Source organism: Alosa sapidissima, chromosome 1 (genome assembly GCF_018492685.1).
Source record: "Alosa sapidissima isolate fAloSap1 chromosome 1, fAloSap1.pri, whole genome shotgun sequence".
Classification (NCBI taxonomy): domain Eukaryota; kingdom Metazoa; phylum Chordata; class Actinopteri; order Clupeiformes; family Clupeidae; genus Alosa; species Alosa sapidissima.
In genome coordinates, this window is record NC_055957.1 from 28,360,991 (window position 1) to 28,381,856 (window position 20,866).

General features: G+C 45.9%; 1 protein-coding gene across 1 annotated transcript; it reads left to right on the forward strand.

The window, feature by feature from the left end:
• Positions 1 to 6,143: 6,143 nt before the first annotated feature.
• Positions 6,144 to 16,101, forward strand: LOC121714204 (otolith matrix protein). Its single transcript, XM_042099439.1, has 9 exons — positions 6,144 to 6,260; positions 6,582 to 6,718; positions 7,250 to 7,352; positions 7,573 to 7,758; positions 8,434 to 8,608; positions 9,197 to 9,264; positions 10,981 to 11,165; positions 13,572 to 13,743; positions 14,655 to 16,101. The coding sequence occupies exons 1-9, from the start codon at positions 6,173 to 6,175 to the stop codon at positions 14,663 to 14,665; spliced, it is 1,125 nt and encodes a 374-aa protein (XP_041955373.1). The 5' UTR covers positions 6,144 to 6,172; the 3' UTR covers positions 14,666 to 16,101.
• Positions 16,102 to 20,866: the final 4,765 nt, after the last annotated feature.

Consider the following 20,866-nt stretch of genomic DNA (forward strand, 5'->3'; position numbering starts at 1 on the left):
GAGTCCGGTCGAGCTCTATGACCATCCAGTCCTCCGACCGCAAACCCCTGCTGCAAGTTCACCTCCGCCTCTCTGACTCAACTCACACCCTGGCTGCTCTGGTGGATTCTGGCGCCGAAGCCAACATAATGGACATCAAGCTGGCACGCCAACTGGGACTGGAGAACCACCGTTTGACACCTCCTATTCCTGCCCGGGCACTGGACGGACACTTACTCGGATCGGTCACTCATGTCACGGCCCCGGTCTCAATGGGTCTGTCCGGAAACTATCCAGTTTCACCTGCTCCCCTCTCCAGGCCAACCCCTCATCCTGGGTTACCCATGGCTCCGCCCAGTACCCACCAACTCCGCTCCTGACCTCTCCAATGTCCCAGAATGCTACCATGGTCTCAGAGAAGTGTTTAACAAAGCAAGAGCCACATCTCTGCCCCCTCACCGACCGTACGACTGTGCCATCGACCTCCTCCCTGGAACAGCCCCTCCAAAGGGCCGTCTTTATTTGTTGTCTGCTCCTGAAGGACTACATCAACGACTCTCTGTCCGCAGGATTAATCCGTCCATCTTCATCTCCTGCTGGTGCTGGCTTCTTCTTGGTGGGGAAGAAAGACGGATCTCTTCGCCCCTGCATCGACTACAGGGGACTCAACGACATCACGGTGAAGAACCGTTACCCTCTGCCTCTGCTCACCTCTGCCTTTGAGTTGCTCCAGGGAGCCACTGTTTTTACCAAGTTGGATCTCAGAAACGCTTACCACCTAGTGCGGATCCGGGAGGGAGATGAATGGAAAACCGCATTCAATACACCAACAGGCCACTACGATGTATTGTATAAGGCATAACCAGATACCAGTACGAGTATCTGGTTATGCCTTTTGGCCTCACCAATGCTCCTGCTGTGTTCCAGGCTCTAGTGAATGATGTGCTGCGGGACATGTTAAACAAGTTTGTCTTCGTTTACCTGGATGACCTCTTAATCTACTCCAGAAACCATGTCCAGCAAGTCCTTCATCGTCTCCTGGAGAATTCCCTCTACGCCAAGGCGGAGAAATGTGAGTTTCACGTCAAGACAGTGGCCTTCCTGGGGTACATCGTGGCAGAGGGAAGTATCCAAATGGATCCTGCCAAAATATCAGCAGTCACTTCATGGCCAGTTCCGGAGAACAGAAAGAAGCTGCAACAGTTTCTGGGGTTTGCTAACTTCTATAGAAAGTTTATCCGGAACTACAGTACCATTGCTGCTCCTCTCACTGCTCTAACCAGCACCAAGCAACCCTTCACCTGGATCCCAGCAGCCGACAAAGCCTTCAGTACCCTCAAGGTAAGGTTCACCTCCGCTCCCATCCTCCAGATGCCTGATGTGGACCGGCAATTCATTGTGGAGGTGGACGCCTCGGATGTGTGAGTCGGTGCTGTGATTTCTCAGTGGGCTGCGGAGGATAGGAAGCTCCATCCCTGTGCCTTTTTCTCACGTCGGTTGTCCCCCTCTGAGTGCAATTACGACATAGGGAACCGAGAGCTGCTGGCTGTGAAGCTTGCCCTGGAGGAGTGGCGTCACTGGCTGGAGGGGTCCACCGTTCCATTCCTCATTTGGACCGATCATAAGAACTTGGAGTACATCCGCACGGCCAAACGGTTGAACTCCAGGCAGTCCCGCTGGGCCCTGTTCTTCACCAGGTTTAACTTCACTCTGTCATACCGGCCTGGATCACGCAACACCAAGCCAGACGCCCTCTCCCGTCAATTCCAGAAGGATGACACCCCCTCCAAGGATCCTGTGTCGATTCTGCCAAGTCCCTGCATCGTAGCGGCTCTGACCTGGGCTGTTGAGGAACAGGTGCTGGAAGCTCGCCGTAACCAGCCAGGTCCCAGCGCTTGCCCAGCTGACTGCCTTTTTGTCCCCGAAAACCTGAGGTCCCAGGTCATTCAGTGGGGACATGACTCCCGCCTAGCTTGTCACCCTGGCTCCACCCGCACTTACAACCTGCTCGCCCAGAGGTTCTGGTGGCCCTCTCTGAGAAGGGATGTACGGGAATTCATCCAAGCCTGCCCCATCTGCAACCAACACAAGTCGTCCTGCCAGCCCCCAGCCGGATTGCTGCAGCCTGTGCCCAGACGTCCCTGGTCTCACATCGCCCTTGACTTTGTCACGGGGCTGCCCCCTTCAAGTGGCATGACCGTCATTCTCACCATAGTTGACCGATTCAGCAAGATGGCACACTTCGTTCCCCTCCCCAAGCTCCCAACAGCCAAGGAGACCGCCCAGGTGGTCCTGGAACACGTCTTCCGGATCCACGGACTGCCAAAGGATGTAGTTTCTGACCGTGGCCCACAATTCTCCTCCGCCTTTTGGAAGGAGTTCTGTCACCTGCTGGGAGCCACAGTCAGTCTGACTTCCGGATTCCATCCCCAATCCAATGGGCAGTCAGAGCGGGCAAATCAGGAGCTCGAGAAGGCACTGCGATGCATGACCTCCCGCAACCCCCACTCCTGGTTGCAGCAATTGACATGGGTGGAGTACGCACACAATTCTCTGACCTGCTCTGCCATCGGTATGTCCCCCTTCCAATGTGTTTATGGATACCAGCCTCCTCTATTTGCCAGCCAGGAAGGGGAGGTTACTTGCCCATCTGCACTTGCTTTTGCCCGTCAATGTCGCCGCACCTGGTCACAAGCCCGAGCCACACTCCTCAGATCCGTTGCCAGCTACACTACCGGGCCAACCATCGGAGAACTCCTGCTCCCACCTACCATGTTGGTCAAAGGGTGTGGTTGTCATCGAAGGACCTGCCACTCAGGGTGGAGTCGCGAAAGCTGGCACCTCGGTTCCTTGGCCCATTCCCTATCGTAAGAGTGATTAGTCCAACTGCTGTCCGGCTCCAACTGCCTAATTCCATGAGGGTGCACCCCACTTTCCATGTGTCTAAGATTAAGCCCATTCATGAGAGTCCGCTGGTCCCTGCTGCGCCTTCTCCTCCTCCTCCTCCACGGCTCGTCGATGGTCTGGTTTACACCATCCGCCGCCTGCTTCGGTCCAGACGGAGGGGTAGGGGTCTCCAGTACCTCGTTGACAGGGAGGGCTATGGACCTGAGGAAAGGACCTGGGTGCCGGCTAGTCGGATTGTGGATCGGACTCTCATCACCGCCTTCCACCAACGGCATCCTGATCAACCTGCAATCCGTAGGGGCCGCCCCAGAGGGGTCCCTAACCGTCCTGCCCGCCCGGCTTCCCGTCCTGTGCCTGACCCTGACCCTGTCTCTGAACCTGTACTCTGTAGGGGCCGCCCCAGAGGGGTCCCTGACCGTCCTGCCCGCTCGGCTCCCTGTCCTGTGCCTGACCCTGTCTTGGGACCTGTCCCGTCTCCCGACCACGACCCTCCGGCTTCCTCCGAGGATGAGGACGTTCACTCGGACCGTTCGGAGGAGTTCTAGCCCTCCGCCGGCTCCCCTCCTCCCGCCCGGCGTGGTGTTGCTCTTGGGACTTCTGGGGCCGTCCCTTGGGGGGGGGGGGGGGGGTTCTGTCATGAGCTCTCCTTTGTCAGATCGTCTGCAAAGCTCACACCCGGAACCTGTTTGCTCGCGCTTCTGGCTGACTCTTGTTTTTTGTGACCCCGGACCTGCCTGAATCTTGGCTACTCTTCTGCCCCCAGAAAACGGGTGAAAATTGTCCCAAATTTAAGGACGGATTAAGTATATATACTCTTTTGATCCTGTGAGGGAAATTTGGTCTTTGCATTTATCCCAATCCGTGAAACACACTCAGCACACAGTGAACACACACTAATCCCGGCGCAGTGAGCTTCCTGCAACAACAGCGGCGCACGGGGAGCAGTGAGGAATTAGGTGCCTTGCTCAAGGGCACTTCAGCCGTGCCTACTGGTCGGGGTTCGAACCGGCAACCCTCCGGTAACAAGTCCGAAGCGCTAACCAGTAGGCCATGGCTGCCCAGCATTTCAGAACACCACACATGAAAGCATGATCAGCTACAGACAACTAGAGGCAGATAGAGCGTGATGTCACTTATAGGCTACCAGAGACCAGTGATGCATTATTCCACAACATCATTTGTCTTCTCTATCATAAAGTTATTCAATAGGCTAATACTCAAAACAGCTGTTAGGCTTATGTTATTTTGATCTGTAAGAAATGTCACATGCAACCATGCTTAAATTCTGCTCACTGCACATTTATTATATTATAATATTCAATATTCATTATTGAATTCTAATAGCTGGAATTATGTTTTTCCCATAATCATCCTATTTTTAAAGCAGGCCTACCTGCGGGCATGTAATTGGGCTAGGTTTTCTACAGGAATAGCATGTAGCTAGTGTGACTAAAGACTAAAAATTATATAAGAAAAAGACCAACTGCTTAGAACCAGGAACATGATCTTTGGTATGGAAACTCTTTGGAAAAGTGGCTACACATGACAAAAGCTACAGCAAAATATGAATACTCATATTTATCATGCCATAGTTGTTAGACAAATTGATTGAGTTTTTTTGTGGATGGAAAAACAATGAAATAATGATGACTTGATGAGAAATGAGGCTCCATGAGTATGAATTTCAAAGAGTTTTATGAGGTTTACAGGAATTAATGTATTCAGATGAACTAATAACCTCTAGGCCTAATCCTTTTTCAATTTCCATGTGTTCGTCTAAATCACTAACAACTAACCACTAACAGTTGGCTTTTTCCAATATTACATTGTACAGATTTTGCCATAATCGATATTCCTCTGAGGATTTTAATATAAATCAGTCTGTTTTAAATTTTAAAAAGTTTTAAAGGCTTTTATCTCAGAAACTTGGCATCAACCTATCCCATATCCCAACTATTCTGTGTATTCATTTTATACAAACAATGACTTTTCAAGAAGGTTACATTTTGAGCCTTTTGAAGCAAAATACAGTTGTATTCCTTTACTGGGTACATCAGGTGACATCATGATCAGCAACCACAAAAAACAACCAATTTAACTAAAAACTCCAAAGTTTATAACTAAACTATTAATTTGGAGAGAGTAACAGGTTTTTTCTTTTATTTAACACTTATTATTTTACTGTGTACCAAAACACAGGTCACATATTCATTTTGGTATTTTGAAAATATTTGGCATATTAGAACACTCAGGAAACCATATATTTCATCTTCCATCAGAATCTTTGGTAGAAATAATTTGAGAAAGTTGATAAAGTGCCCTTGCAAGGAGGCCGTGTCCTGTAGTTTTTTGTTTTAAAATAGCATGTTGATTAATGAGGGTGTCATTTTCTGTATGGGGAGAGGGGAGAAGTGAAGTCAGGCTACGCAGCAGAAGAGATAAGCCTCCTGACGGCCCTCAGGTGCACCCTACGAGTGCATAGGAACCTCAACTTACAGCACAACACTTATTACAGTGAAGACAAAGCACTTAACGACCAGCTTTCCTACACCAACACCTGCAGTTTGCAGTTTTTCCTCCCATGTAATCAGGAATCCGAAAGAACCATACATTCTGATACCCTCTAAATTGTTTAGAATTTAATCCGATTAGTCTAATTTAATCCTACATCTCAGTGTATTCCTAATAGTGTATCCCATGTTGTACACAGGACCTGCTGGGAAACAACATATGTGAGGAGATGCAGAACATTAAGTAGCTTATTTGTTTTATCTTTGAGGTTTTCCTCAACTGGGTGGCAGAACAATGGTTTGCTGTTGCAGACCCTAGCCCGTATCTGGAGTCAAAGCCGTGGCTGTTCCCAACCTGTGCTAGATTTCATCTCCTGCCGCATTAGCGAGCATCCACAGTGAGCTATTGTTTCAGACTTAATTATAAAGCTCTGAAATGATCTGACCTGCTCGGTGCCAGGTTAGGCCGAGTGTGTAGACGCCGCATGCCATCCCGTCTCGGGGGATAATTGAAGGAAACGCTAGACGGCCGTCGTGATCTGATGAAGTGAAAATGATCCACTCATGTTGGGAGCTGAGAAGGGGAAAAAAAGCTAGAGGTAGGAGTAAGAAAAAAAAAAATAAGTGAACGGAAAGTTTTGGTTTCATCAGACAACCCCCCTCTGTGTTTGGTAGTTATAAGAAGGGGGCAACATGAGCTGTTGACTTTTTTTTCTAATTCGTCTGCACCACTCACCTCCTTAGAGCTTGCAAGCATTTGGAAGGATACCTTCCCCATGGAGAACATGGACCCCTCTGCCAGGCATTTTGCTGTTGTATTTCTCCTGCTTGGACTAGTCAGCGCCTCCAGCCAGAATAACATCAGTAAGACTCTCTCTTAATTATTTAAAGGTGTTGGGTCCTCACATCAACTAGGCCTAATGACAGCTAATGGGTTGTGTTGATGGTTATTGTGTGTCAAAGTCATTCATTTCAACACATCAGCAGGCACATTGTTGGCAATGAACTATTGGGACATTACACAAGAGCAACATGTGAATAAAATCATACTGCATTGAAGTATTCCTGTGTGCTGGATATATTCTGGTTTGTGTATATAATTAAAACTTTGTGGTGGGATGGATTTTAATATTAATCAATGATTTGCTTGGCAAATTCTGTCGTGGCTGATGATGTCTACCTCAGTCACATGGTGTACAGTGACTGATGCAGAAGAGCATAAATGTCTGGATCTGGCAGGGAACGCTACAGCCAGGAACCTCCGTGGAAAACTACAGTGCACGCGGGGCCTGAGCCCCACCGACTGCATGCTCAAAATCAAGGTCAGTGGAATTAAAAAAAAACTGGAATCATGGAGCAGGCCTCGGTTATCAGGAATCTATATGAAACTCAACAAGGAGTAATCTGCTTTAATGGAACTACACTCTGCATATTCTCGGAAGACTTTATGTAGACCTTGAGTTAAGGATACTGCCAGAAATTACTTGGTTCTAATTTATATTTCCTCTTTATGGGAATTAATATTATGCAAAGACATAGTAAAACATATCATTAAATCAATCAACTATTCACTCAATGAATAGATCAATGCCAATAATAACCAATGTTTATTCATATCAATATTTAATAGCAAAGTATGCATACACTCTCCTCATTCTGTGCAGTCATTCATTAGGAGAAATGTATTAACTGTTCTGTCAACAATATTATGCATAATGGGGACATGGCTTGCCCACTCCTCTTTAAAATTGAAGGGCATTTTTGTAACCTTCAGGGGACTTTTTGCCCCAAGCCCTGCCTGATATGTGAATGTGGTGCAGGTGTAGCACGTCTTAACTGTGTGTTCTGGTCAGAATGGATCAGCAGACGCTGCTTCCATGTACCCTGATGAGATCTACACCGCTGGATTCTGCTATGGACTTGAACTGGCTGCAGGCGAGTCCTTAAATGGCGAGGGTGAGTTCAAATCAGTTTGATTTCAGTTAGCCAAAAGCAGACTTGCATGAAGGCTTTTTTGTTGTGTTTACATAAATTAATTGTGGACTTGGTGTGACAATTACAAGCAATCTAAATGAAGTCCTTTAAACTATGGCAACAGTAAAATCACGATAGTGAAGTGGTTTTGTCATGCTGTCCTTCTGCATTCTTGCCACGCCTTAACCACCCCCACCCCCAGATGGCATCAACTACTACGTGGTTGCCCTGGCGCGGCGCTCCTCCAGCGACCTGTCTCTGCTGGAGATGCACGAGCGCAGCTCCTGTCATCCCGGCATCCGCACCACGGTGGGCTGGACCGTGCCCATCGGCTTCCTGGTCAACACCTCACAGATCAGTGTGGACGAGCAGTGCAACTTCCCCCACGGTGAGAGACGGTGGGCATGCAAGGGCAGAAAGATATGGGAGCCTGGGTAACATTCTGGATAGTCCACCTACAAGTGGTTTGCTTAATTTCAAGTTGACTCTTTTGTCATAGTTCAATGAAAATCATCTAACTTTAAATCCAAATCCGATCATTAAACCCAACTACAACCAAAAATTGTATTTAAACGTTTAATCAGATTGTTTGTTCGTAATCTCATCATCTGTAGATATTGTGCTATTATGTTTTGTTTTACCTCTTCATATGATTTGTTTCAGTTTGTCATTTGATCATTGTTGTTTTTTGTGGATAGGGAGTAAGATTTGATACTTGACTGTTGACTATTGAATGTTGTATGCTAAAGTATTTCCATTGAAAGGTAGAGAGGAGCCTGCACACCTTGGTAGATAGTACCGCAGGTGCAGCTATTTCACAAAAACACTTCAGAGAAGGGGAAAAGAGAAGTGTTGTGCTTTTGTTGTGCTTTTCTTTTCCTCTTCTCTGAAGTATTTCCATTGGCCATAAGAATGTATGATGGGGCAAATGATTTTGCAAGTTCATTAAATCATCAGTCTACATGGATCCAGTCCCACAGATATGCTGCCTAAGCTGCTTGATCAGTCCTTCTCTCTCTTTAACTGAATTCTCATTCTCATTCTTTAAATCATGTCCTGTCAGCGGTGGGGGATTTCTTCGGGTACAGCTGCGTTCCAGGAGTGAAGGACCCAGAGCATGACCCCAGGGGGAACAATCCCAAGAACCTTTGCGAGGCATGCATTGGAGATGAGAATGACCGACACATCTGTGTCAACAACCCTCGGGAGCGCCACTTCGGGGAGGCTGGGGCACTCAGGTAGGCCGGCTGGAAAACATCCTGTGACACTGCAGACAAGATCCCCAGGCTCAAGCAGCAGATCAGGCTGGATGTGGTCCAGATGTGGCCCATGTCTGGCACGTAACTGCCAGATAACCCATAGCTACGTAACCCAAAGCTCAGCCAGATTCGGGGCAGATCCATACAAGACATTGCTACTCTCTGAGACTCTAGACTCATGTCTTCACAAGACTGTAACACGGACTTACACGGACAGCTGACGTGCCACATACTGTATGGGCAACTATGCTTGTCAAAGATGAATATTATATTTCACAGCACAGTGGTGTTTTTACAGAAGCAATTTCCACTTGATTTTTCAATTTAGTACCTTTCTGTACTGTAGATGTCAACTTGCAGAAACTGTAATCAGGTTGTTTGCAATAGAGGAAAACATTGTTATGAGAGTAATCCAATCTGCTATGGGCCGCCTGGCATTAAAATTTGTAATCAACATTTTATTTTTTAATGCTATTCTGTCAGCTGTTTCTGTTGTTTACTGCTCTTTGAGAAATGTTCTTTATCTCACTTTGTGTGTATGTGTGTGTGTGTGTGTGTGGTCTCTAGATGTGTGGCAGAGAATCTCGGGGACGTGGCCTTTGTCAAACACACTACGGTCTTTGATAACATGCACGGTAAGTCAGTCACCGTCTCTCAATGCAACCCTACACAGCCTGTCTGCCACTATGGTAACAAGTGTGTTCGTTGTGGACAACACAAATGCTCTGGCAATGCCTTTGTCCAGATTGGGCACCCAGATTAAAGTCTGGAGGAAAAAACACAAAAGTGGCATGCAAACTAAACTGCAGAGATGCAGAGAGAGAAAATGTATCCAATGTTGTTTCAGATGGACACAAATAGGTAGTAGAACAAACAAACAAATAAATGTCATGGATGGCTACCAAACAACCAGCAATACGTATATTGCCATCTATATTGCTGAAAAGACCCAATTTAGTTTGCTGTTGCTGTTGTCTGCAATGGTTTTGCATGCTGATGTCCAAAACTCCTTACTGCTGATATAAATTAGTCTTAGTTGACAGATATACTTTCAATGTCTTATCTTATTATGTATGTTTACTATCACTATTACCAGTAACACAAAACATAGGCTAACATGAAAGAAATATCACTTCACAAACTTTGCAGTTGTTCCCCTTGCCCTCTCTGTAGGTTGTACTACTCAAAATCATACATCAGAGGGCAGTATGTCTCAGTCCAACTGAACTGATGTGTGCGTCCCCTGTTCTCTCTGTGCCACACAGACTACTTATCCACCCCAGCTATCAGGGTGGTCTTATACAATTAGTTTTATCATGACATCAGAGAACCAGCACTTCACTGTTTATTGCTGATAGTAGCTATTTGAAGAGGGGATGACCAGCCCTTTCTTTTCGATCAATGGTCTACATTCCTCTGAAACACTGAGGCCAAACCGCAAGTCATTTCCCTATCATTCAGCTGCCTTTGGTACATATTTAATCCCAGATGGCTAACAGATGGGTGTCTGTGACATCTTAATTGGCAAATAGCAATCTAATGACTAGTGAGAACTCCGGCAGATTTGCAGCTTATTGCAGACAAAAGACACTTCTCTATTTTTCCACTGAAAAAAGGCAAAAAAGAGAGATCCCATTTTCCCCTCTGTGAGCCGTCTCGGCATCGGCACTGTCCCCAAACCAAATCGGGAATGAATGAAACCCTTCTCAGTGCTCAGGAAAAGACAAAGGACTCTATCACAGTGGAAACGCTGTTTTTTTGCCCACTGGTGCAATCTCTCACGGTCCTCACCATCCTCCATCTCCACCCCAGCCCATCCCACCCCAACCCAGCCCAGCCCACCTCTCTCTCCACCCTCACCATGAATACAAATCAGACCATTAAGCATTCAGCGTGCATCCATCTCCGCATACCTTCTCCTCTACCCTAAATGGGAAAGCTCTCCCTATCCCCCTCACTCCCTCTGACTCGTGCCTCTTTTATCACGGCTTTCCACACATGCATCCACACTGCTCTCTGATCTGGTAGGAAGCAATTGTTACGATGGATCTGGAGCTGGAGTCTCTCTCTCTCTCTCTTTGTGTGTGTGTGTGTGTGTGTGTGTGTGTGTGTTTCGTGTGTAGCATACATGACCAAAGCCTAACACTCTCTTATCTCCTCCCTAAATGGCATGAACTAGGTGTTGTAAGAGATAGGCAGGAACCAGCAGCTGTAGGCAATGAACCTGGAGCAGCAGCCAGGTGTTTGTGTGTGTGTGTGTGTGTGTGTGTGTGTGTGTGTGTGTGTGTGTGTGGCACACATAAACCCCATCCAGGATATCATGTCTCTGCTCTGCTCTTCTCTTGTGGCAGGCAGAAACCAGGAGTCCTGGGCCTTGGACCTGGAGTTGGAGGACTTGAAGCTGCTGTGCCCAGATGGCAACGAGGCCTCCCCGTTTGAGCACAAGCTATGCCACCTGGCCGTGGTGCCCACCAACGCAGTGGTGGTACGCGCAGAGGACAAGTGTCGCGTCTACAAGTTCCTGGAACGCGTGCAGGTCAGTGGGTGGGGGGTCGTAATAGAGACACAGAGAATCATCCTATGTGTATATTACATATACTCACACACACAGAGAGAGAGAGAGAGAGAGAGAGAGAGAGAGAGAGAGAAAGAGAGAAGCACACACACCACACACACACACACACGAAGGCTAAATGGCTATGTGATATTACATCCATATCCCCCAGGGGACCATAGGACTTAGGTGTAAATCCACCCCTCCAGCTCCTGTAAACAGGGTTCAGAGTCCCTCTGAAATATCAGCCACTCAATGCCAATACATCACAAGGTGCAGCGCATGATTGAATTTAACTCAGCGGAGGTTTCTATAAGACTACAGGTGAAACAGGGTTTTGCCAAATTCCACCAAGAAAAACATATATATATATATATATTTAACATGTTTTTCCCCCCTTTGAAACAGAAATATGGTCACAAACACAATGTCGCTTTCCTGAATTCAACTCCTTATTATTGCAATCTCTGTCCACATGATCATTTTCGTATTGTTTTTGATCAGTTTTATATCCACACTGGAACAGTAAAACGCCATTGAAGTGTTTGTTGTTGGTGATGTCTGATACGCTAAAATGTGTCAGTATCATGGCAACGGCACGTCATTATATCTGAAACTTTATGTTTTCACTATCCACACTACAACCTAACCTGACTCTTCGGTCCGCCTAGCTCCACTCACATCCATCTGGGATCGCTTCCGTTGAAAGTGATTTTTGCACCAGATTTTATGGTAGAGCCAATCAGGACGCAGGGCGGGAGTTTCATAGATGTGACGTAGTGTAAAAGCGACTGTGAGACTGTTCTCAGCGTCACGGGTTGGCTTTGATGTGAGTGGTTGAAGTAGCACGTCAATAGATGACGGACAAGTGGCTTATCCAATCATATGCAAGAATTTTTGATAAGGCCCAGCCTTCTGAAACACCACTCAAATGGATCGATCCCAGATTGAGGTGTCGACCTTTCATCCAGACTGAATTATCAGAGGCATGCAGAAATTTGGGCGTTGTTCACTGATATAAAAATTTGCTAGTTATGCTTAACGACCTCTGGGTGAAATTCATCCTTTCGACTCACAATAGTTGGCCACCCAGTGCTGTAATGTCACTTGGATTAATGCTAATTATATGACGTAATACAACTAGGCCTTGCTGTCTCAGTCAAATAGTCTTTCTCTGATGCAGACCATGCTGCCTGTTTTTCAAATAAGAAATGGTGCATTCATTGACGGGGAGTGTGAGTGATGATGGAGGGGTCGCTTCACCAAGAAATTTAGCCAGCAGCTGCCACTGTTGAAACTTGTTTAATCCTCAGTCTTCCTCTTCATCTGCTGCTGTAAAGAGTGATGCATTCAATATCTCTAGACCCGGCCTGCCATTGTCCATTGATTTTTGTTCTGCGTTAGCATTCGTTTCAGCATTGCTTTATCATTATGAGGAGTTGGCACAGGGTTGAGCTTTGTCAACAGCCCCCTGCCTCAGGCGGCTAGACGTGAGGAATAATTACAGCGATGTCTGCAACTCACTGTCCTACCCAGTCCTCGTTAGGACGTGCAAATATGTGTGTGTGAGAGAGTGTGTGTGTGTGTGTGTGTGTGAGTGAGTGGTTGGGGAGAAGTCAGTAGAATTTAGGTGCAGACGAGAATAGATGCACTCTGGTCTTGTCAGACTGCATGCATATTTATGTGCCTGTGTGTCTTAAAATAACTTGAGCTGTGTGTGTGTGTGTATGTTAGAGCTAATACACAGTATGTGTGTACTTGTACGCCAACATCTATTGTTCTGTGTGAGTTTGTAGAATGTGTGTATGTGTGTGTGTGCGTGTGTGCGCGCCTGTGTATGTGTGTGTGTTGACCAGACCCCCCCCCCCCATTACTGAAAGAGCATCTTCTGTCTCTCAGAAGATGCTCCTGTTGTCACCTCACCATCAGCAGTGTGATATCTGTCCTTCTTTCTCTCTATTTTCTCTCACACTCTCTCTCTATCTCTCACTCCATCTCTCTCCCACTCTCACCTGTTCTCCACTCAGCTTCACTCATCCTCCCTCTGCATTCTCTCTCTTTTCTTCTCTCACACCTTCCCTCTCTCCCCTTCACTCCCCCTGCTAAGTAAAAGCCAGCACTGCTATACAGTGTTGTTGTGTTACAGTAATTCAAGAGTATGGGTGGCCTTACGTAAATCCAAAGCAATTATGGAAAACTCTAGGTCTTATCCTCTCTTTTACTCAAATTCAAATTCAGATAAGCTATTTGGCTTGACAAACATGTATTCTTACTGCCAAAAGATTAAAGGAACACCAATAGTACACAATAATATTTCACATAGAAAAGAACCCAAATATCAATCTCTGTCTCTGTCTGTCTGTCTCTTTCCTTCTCTCCTCTCTGCAGAATGCCTTTGGCAATGCCACACAGGGTTTTTCTCTGTTCAGCTCGGCGGCGTATGGAGCGGCGAACGTGCTGTTCAGCGACGCCACCCAGAAGCTTCTGCGGGTGGTGGGCAGCTACACGTCATGGCTGGGCCCCAGCTACACCACGGTGCTGCAGGCGTTTGAGTGTGAAGGTAAGTCCAGTCGGAGTGTGTGTGAGTGAGAGAGTGAGAGTGTGTGAGTGAGTAAGTAAGTAAGTTTGTAAGTACATTTTATTTATAAAGCACATTTAAGCAGTGTTCACTGACCAGTGCTCTAAACATATAGAACATATTGTAATATGCAGGGACAAGCACAGAGTTTCAGACATACAGTAAAAACTAATGGGAGATTACAGGTAAAGAAAAGCTGAAAAGTCGGGTTTTGAGTGTAGACTTTAAAGCAAGGATGGAGGAAGCGCTTTTATGTCAAGTGGCAACTGGTTCCGCAGACGTGGAATAGCGAGTGCAAAAGCTCAGCAACCTTGCCAGTCCTCTGTGCCATGGCCTCCACACAAACAGCTCCATGCATGTGTGTATGTGTGTGTATGTGTGTGTATGTATGTGCCTGTGTGTGTGTGTGTGAATATATTTGTGTGTAGGTTTGTGTGTGATATTTCACAATACCCTCTTGAGAATCTACCCCTGATTCAACAAGAGGAATTGATTAGGGAACTAGTCCAGTTGTTCCGTTTGGGTGATGCTTTAATTGATAAAGTATCAAATGAAGCATTCTTGTGGATCTCCATGTCCTCCCTGCGTCCCTTGGGTACAGCATGTGAGCACAGTGTTGTTCATTTAGTTTAAACTGAGATTCTCAGTCTCACAGCTTGTGTCGAAGCTACGTCTTTAGTGAAAACACATATGCTGTCTGCAAATCCCAATGTCCTAGGAAAGTGTGATGTGAGTTGGCTGTCATGTCAGTTGGTGTAGACGGGTTTAATGTTTAGTGTTTTGACTGGTCACACCTGGTGTAAGCATAACTGATATGGAATGTTTTGACTTTAATGATGTGTTTAGGAGTGTTACACTTAAAATCCTTCTTCTGTTTCGTCCTCTCCTCTCAGGGCTGTGTTGACTGACCGCAGAATTCTCCAAACCCTTCTCCGTCCTCCAACCACCACCATCACCACACCCTCACCCCTCCTCCTCCACCGTCGCCCCTCCACCCTGCCCCTGCTCTCCTCCTTTCTTTCTCTCCATCTCCGCTAATCCTCAGCAGCCTGCTTAATGGGCTGCTGTCTCTTCGTATGTGTGGGCCCAACGCCACCTCTCTCCCTCCGGCTGCACAGCTCTTGTTTCTAGTCCGTTAGTCTTTTTTTTCTGTTTGTGGCTTTGGCATCTCCTCTTTCTCTGTGACTTACTGTGACAGACTAGCTGTGCCGCTCACGAGCTGTTTGCGCCCCCTCATGCCCCAATCGGCAGCCCTCTCTGTGCCTCGCTCTCACGATTAGAAAAAGGAGATCACTATGTCTCAGACAGGAGTCTCACACACACACACACCTCGAAAAGGGATTAAGAATCTATTACTCCATCCACAATTTGGCCAACCTGCACTTTTTTAAATCTGTGCAACTCAACACCCGTCAATGGTTGTGGTGTCCCTACCGAGTCCAAGGAGAATGGATGCTTTTACATCTCACCTTTCCATTTACAGGACCCAGTGGGTGGCATGAATGTGTTTCTTAAGGGGCTACTGAAATGAAAGCTTTAAAGTGAGGCTTTTGATTGGAAACTGATAAAAAAAAAAATCCCGACAGTTAAAAGTCATTAGAAAACTATGGAACCAAATATGGTTGTTCCATTTTTTGTATAACTTCTCTGTTATCCAAAAAATGGCAACATGTTAAGTTGACAAAATATTGTTCCAAATTAATCTGTAAGCGTTATACATTCATTCAATACACTGAAACACAATTTACATTTGACACAAACCTTTAAGATTAGCCTCCAGTCCTAAGCCATCCAGCTGTGTTCCTGAGAAATCAGTGGATCAGCATGGATGCGGCTTAGAATTGCCCCTAATTTACATTCAGTTGTTCAACTCTTCAATTCTTCAATCCTATAATTCGCCTTGAGTTCTTTGTTGAAAGATAAAGGTATGTTATATCAAAGTATTGGTTCTCTCTCCCCCCCCCCCCCCCCCCCCCGCCCCCCTTAAGAATAGTATTTGCTTGAAACACATGTTTTAGCGTTTTGGCTTGCTGTCTGGTGTTGGATGTTTGATTTTCTTTCAGAGTAAGTTAGTAGAGTCTCATTACAGATCACCTGAAATTGACAGCTCAAACTCCTCATCCCCTTATACTTCCTGTGAAACCCTGAGCAGCTCTTCTCCCTGGAGGATGTTCTCTGTAGACAGGATTTGATGTATTTGAGATGTTGTCGATGCAACAAACTAGGTGCTTTAAGGGTGCTCTCTCCGAACGTTTTCAGGGCTGTTCACATCACACTGTATTGACTGACTTGAACAATGCCTTTGTGTAAATATTCTTGCTTTGAATTCACAGCACAACCTTTGCTCATCAATAATAAAAGAATTATGAAGGAATTTCTCTTTTATAGTCTCTTTTATCACTTACCATGACACAATAGCGCTCTTCCTCTCTCTCTCAAATTCAAAATGCTTTCTTGACTTGACAAATCTTGCCAAAGCAGTCATACAAAGGATGAGGGAGATGAGAAGCGGGAAATGCATATGACTCGTAGACACACTTCAAGTACATAAAATTACAATGTACCAAAAAGTACAACAGTAAATTAACAAATGAAAAATATAGTGTACACTATGATATGTATTCAAGTAAATGTTTATTTGTCTATACTGTAGAGGTAGTAAACACATTTATCAAGGTTGACACTGTGTAATTAATTTCACTGTCAAAGCAGCTGAAGGTCCCTTTCCTGAAAGGAAAGCCTTTTTTTTTTTTTTTTTTTTTGCCAACGGCTTCAAAGTTTGGGTGATAAACCTTTGTCTTTAGTTAAAAACTTTCCATATTTCCTTATATATTTCACAGTGAAAAATAAAGTAAACTTCTGTCTCAAGTTTACTAAGATAGGAATTCATTCTGCTTTGATTGTAGTTTGGTTTGTCCAAGTGCGTTGTGCGTGTTTTTTTTCTTTTGATAGTTTTAGTTTTAACTCTCAGTGTGTGTGTGTGTGTGTGTGTGTGCGTGCATGTGTTTATGAGGATGGGTGTGAAAACACTGATGCTGCTTAATGCTAATAGACCATGAATGGTGTTGCTGTCGTTCACAGAGCTGCTGAGTGGATTAACTGCAGAGTATTGACACAGATAATGACCGTCAGTAATTCTGATTAAATGTTCATTAAGGATGAGAATTAAAGATGTGTTCTGATGACCTTGAAAATGTCTGCTGTTGAAGCACAGGAGTATAATTAGTGTCCCTGATGAACCTTTTGATGCTCCGCTTATTTGTCATTAATTAAAATGGAAGCATCAACACGCTAAGCATGATATTGCATAACTCCATAACACAATGAGTTTGTAACTATGCATTCATATTCTTTTGCACCTATATGTTCTAAGAAGCCTAAACTATGTGGGCTATTCCTATTTACCTAAAGCAATCACCATCCTAGCTCCCTCTTGTTCTTGTTTGGGGTCATTAACATGCAATATTATGTATGCAAGTCTTTCACGCTGCACTTTTAAATGCTTTAATTTTAGATGAATTGCAACCATGGCAGCAAATGAGAACTGACATTTTTCTGTTTATAATTTTTTTTTAGCATTTTATCTCTATGCATGTCTCTTTAGCCTACCAACCAGGGGAGAGATCAAAAGCAGATGCAGCACAAAGGCTTTTATTTTCTCAGTTTTTTATTTGCTTTGTATATTATTTTCATGTTTGTATGTGTGTGTGTGCAAGGTGGACTGAAATTACAGTAACATACCAGATGTTCTACCAGTGACAACACTACATTTCACACCTTTGTGTCTTCACTTTGTTAATATTCCATTACTGTGTGTGTGTGTGTGTGTGTGTGTGTGTGCGCGCGTTTTTGTGAGCGAGCGTATGCGTACACTCATCTCATGGGTGAAAAATCAAAACCTGATCCAGCTGACTTAGTAACAGTCAGTTCCATTAATACAGCTGGAGTCGGGGAAGCCACTGAATCATGTCATCAATCTGCTCATGTTGCGGTGTTGTGAAAAAAGCCTGCAGCTAACCACCTCTGCCTGATCATCGCTCTCCAGCGTGATGATAACAATGACCAAATCTGAGGTAAAAAAAAGAAAACAAAATCTTTTATCTGTGTTTATTCTGAATATGCAGTGTTATACTGATATCGTATGATACCAAACAGACTAGGTGAGAGGAAACTGCACCGTCTGTGCATGTGTGTATCTGACATTCATGGTAAAGCCAAACACATACAGTGTGTCTCATTAAAGTTACATTGCATAATGTCTCATGGATTTCTTTAGTCACATATTGTCTTCTTTTCTCATTGCCAAGAATGGTCAAGTAAATGAATGTGTCAAAGTTTGCCCGATTCTACAAAGTTATAAGTCTTCTAAGTTATTTTTTGGGCCAAAAACACAAAGACCCACTAGTGAGTGCACACACACACACACACACACACACACATTTCCACGCTGATGTGTTTCACTGCCATCATGTCCTGGACAGGTGAGACACTTGGCACCTACGCAGGTAAAGTTTTGGCTCATTGGCTTGCAGTCAGAGCCGTTCTCCAAAGATAATCTTTCCCCCTTCTCCGCTTGTTGTGAGGTCCCAGGGGGATTGGTAGGAGGTGGAGGTAGGGGACAGGGGGCCTGCACTATCACAGACCCCCCCTCCTCCCGCCTGGTCCACTCAGACACCCAGTCCGATCAAGTTTTGCCTCTCCCATCCACCGGTGCGTGCTACAGAGAACAATGCGTCCACAGTGGAGATGTGGTCAGCCAGGCAGAGCTGTGTGCAGGGGGTTGACACAGCTCCCGACGCAGGGCAGAAATGGCCAAGCCAGTGGGGCTTTTCTGCGGTCTACTCACCCGCAGGCTTGTGCAAACTTGAGCCATTATGGGACACCACAACAAAAGACTGGACAAACCCTGTGACCCAAAAAGCTAATCACCATGCAATCAAAAGAGTAAAAAAAAAAACACGGTTTCTTTGATGAAACAAAAACATCCATTCTGATACAAGTGTTCCAGCATTTTAAAAACAGGCATTGCATTACTACTATGAAAACTTGTATATGAATATAATTGGATTAAGGTACCTGACTGGCAGGCCGATTGATGAATTGATTTGTTGATTAGATGTGTGTTGTGGGTTATTAGAAAATCATTACATTTTAAGGTTGATGATTTCATGATCCACACAACCTACAAAAATATAATGAGATTCTTTAGGCATGTTATAAAGAGTTAATTGACGACAATCTGTTCATAGATTGGAGTCCATATCCCACTGAGTGCGTTGCAGTGCAGATTAAGACACGTGTGGTGCTGAGCGAGCGGTTGCTCTGTGAATTACAAAAAGAGTCACGACATCTATGGCAAGCGATGCAAGAGTAGCCAAGTGACAAGCCATCCATCAAAAGCCCAAACTGTCACTGTTCAATTCCCCCCCAGTCCTGCCCAAAGTGGTGCGCTAAGCTGGAAGTCTCTGCCTGCCTGCATACAAGAAAAGGTATGTGTGTGTGTTTGTGTGAGATAGGAGAGAGAGAGAAAAGAGATTTTGTGTGTGTGTGTGAGTGTGTGAGGGCGCATGTAGGGGTGGGCGGGTGGGCTTCTTCTTGGCACATCACTCACCAAAGCACTTTGCTCAGCAGACCCTCTCAGGCTCCAGGCTCTCCCTCAGACCTCCGCCCCTGTGTGTGTGTGAGTGTCCTCAGGCTGAGACTCCCTCCTACACAGCAGCCCTACCAGCCGCTCCACTCAAGACACTGGGCTTATTTTCTCTCTCTCCCTCTCTCCCTATCTCTCTCTCTCTCTCTGTGCCTCCCAGGTCTGGGCAGGATTATAAGATGATGTACTGGAGGTGGTGATAAGTCTATAAATGTGTCTGACATGTGGCATCACTCGGTTGCACCAAGGTTGTGTTGTTATATATATGTATGCTGTTGTTCACTCTCTCTCTCATTCTCTTTCATCCCCTCTATATCACTTCTTTGGCAGGTTACCCCATCCACGCCTGTGAACAGCCAAACATGAGAACCTCTCTCTCTCACAGATCGTTGCCCTGGCTGTGCTCTCAGTCTCAGATAAGCTGGGGTATATGTGTGTGCAGCTGGACGTGACTGGACCCGGCTCTGCTTCATCTCTCCCTCTGTGGGCGACAGCTGTGATGTGAGCTCCGCTACCTGCCTATCAAAGGGGCTCTTGTTGTGGCTCCCCGACATGGCTTCCGTTGGTGGCCTGGCCAGGCCAGAGGGGGACAGGGTGGGGCAGGGCAGGGAGGCTGTCACATGTGCACGAAGCTGGGGAGGCTCAAGAACTGTCACCCTGTCCACTTAAAGTGGCTCTGGGGGTGGGGTGGTGGGGTGGGGGCAGACAAATAAGGCCCATTTGGAGAGATTGGAGAGAGCGAGATTTGATTTTTGATTTTATAAAGAACTTTATTTACAGACCAACTAAGGATATCAGTACAACCAATGAAATACAAATGAAAAACAACAATATAAATTGTCCCAAAGGGGTCAACCGCGGGTGACCCCCCAAGTTCACTTTCAGGCACGGCAACATTTCCCGGTGGAACATCAACCGTGTCAGACACAGCCGACTCCATCATTACACCCAAACTGGTTTCAGCTGAAGCGGACTGGACCGCAAACGCTTCCACCTGTTCAGGCTCAGTTACCAGGGGCTCCGCGGCAGATACCACCGCCACAGACCTGGTCCGTTCAAGCCCGGCTGAGGCAGACTCCTCCACCTCAGGCCCAGCCCTTTGGGTTCCGGCTGCAGCAGACTCCTCTGCCACAGACCCGGTTCCCTCAGACTCATCCACGGCAGATGCCACCTCCACGGAAGCACCCGCCTCGACAACGCTTGTAGCAGGCACCTGCTCACCAACACCCTCCTCGTTACATATGCGCCAATGCAATGACCTATCCTTCTACAACCGAAACACCTCATGGCTGTCTCCAACATTACAAAAACTGCATAGACACAGCCATCAATTTTAAATTTAAAAGTCAAATCAAGTTTATCACGTTTGCCTAGAACCATGTACACCTGTCTTCTAAAAGAGACGACATGTTTAAGCAGTGGTGATTTACACCCAAGGGATATTTGCCTGATCGGGGA

What these genes read in the sequence shown, in the direction of transcription:
- LOC121714204 (XM_042099439.1), top strand. Translation starts at nt 6,173, where the DNA reads ATGGAGAACATGGACCCCTCTGCCAGGCATTTTGCTGTTGTATTTCTC. An exon ending in ACTGCATGCTCAAAATCAAG is followed by an intron (nt 6,719 to 7,249) that starts GTCAGTGGAATT and finishes TGTTCTGGTCAG; the next exon opens with AATGGATCAGCAGACGCTGC. An exon ending in AGTTCCTGGAACGCGTGCAG is followed by an intron (nt 11,166 to 13,571) that starts GTCAGTGGGTGG and finishes TCCTCTCTGCAG; the next exon opens with AATGCCTTTGGCAATGCCAC.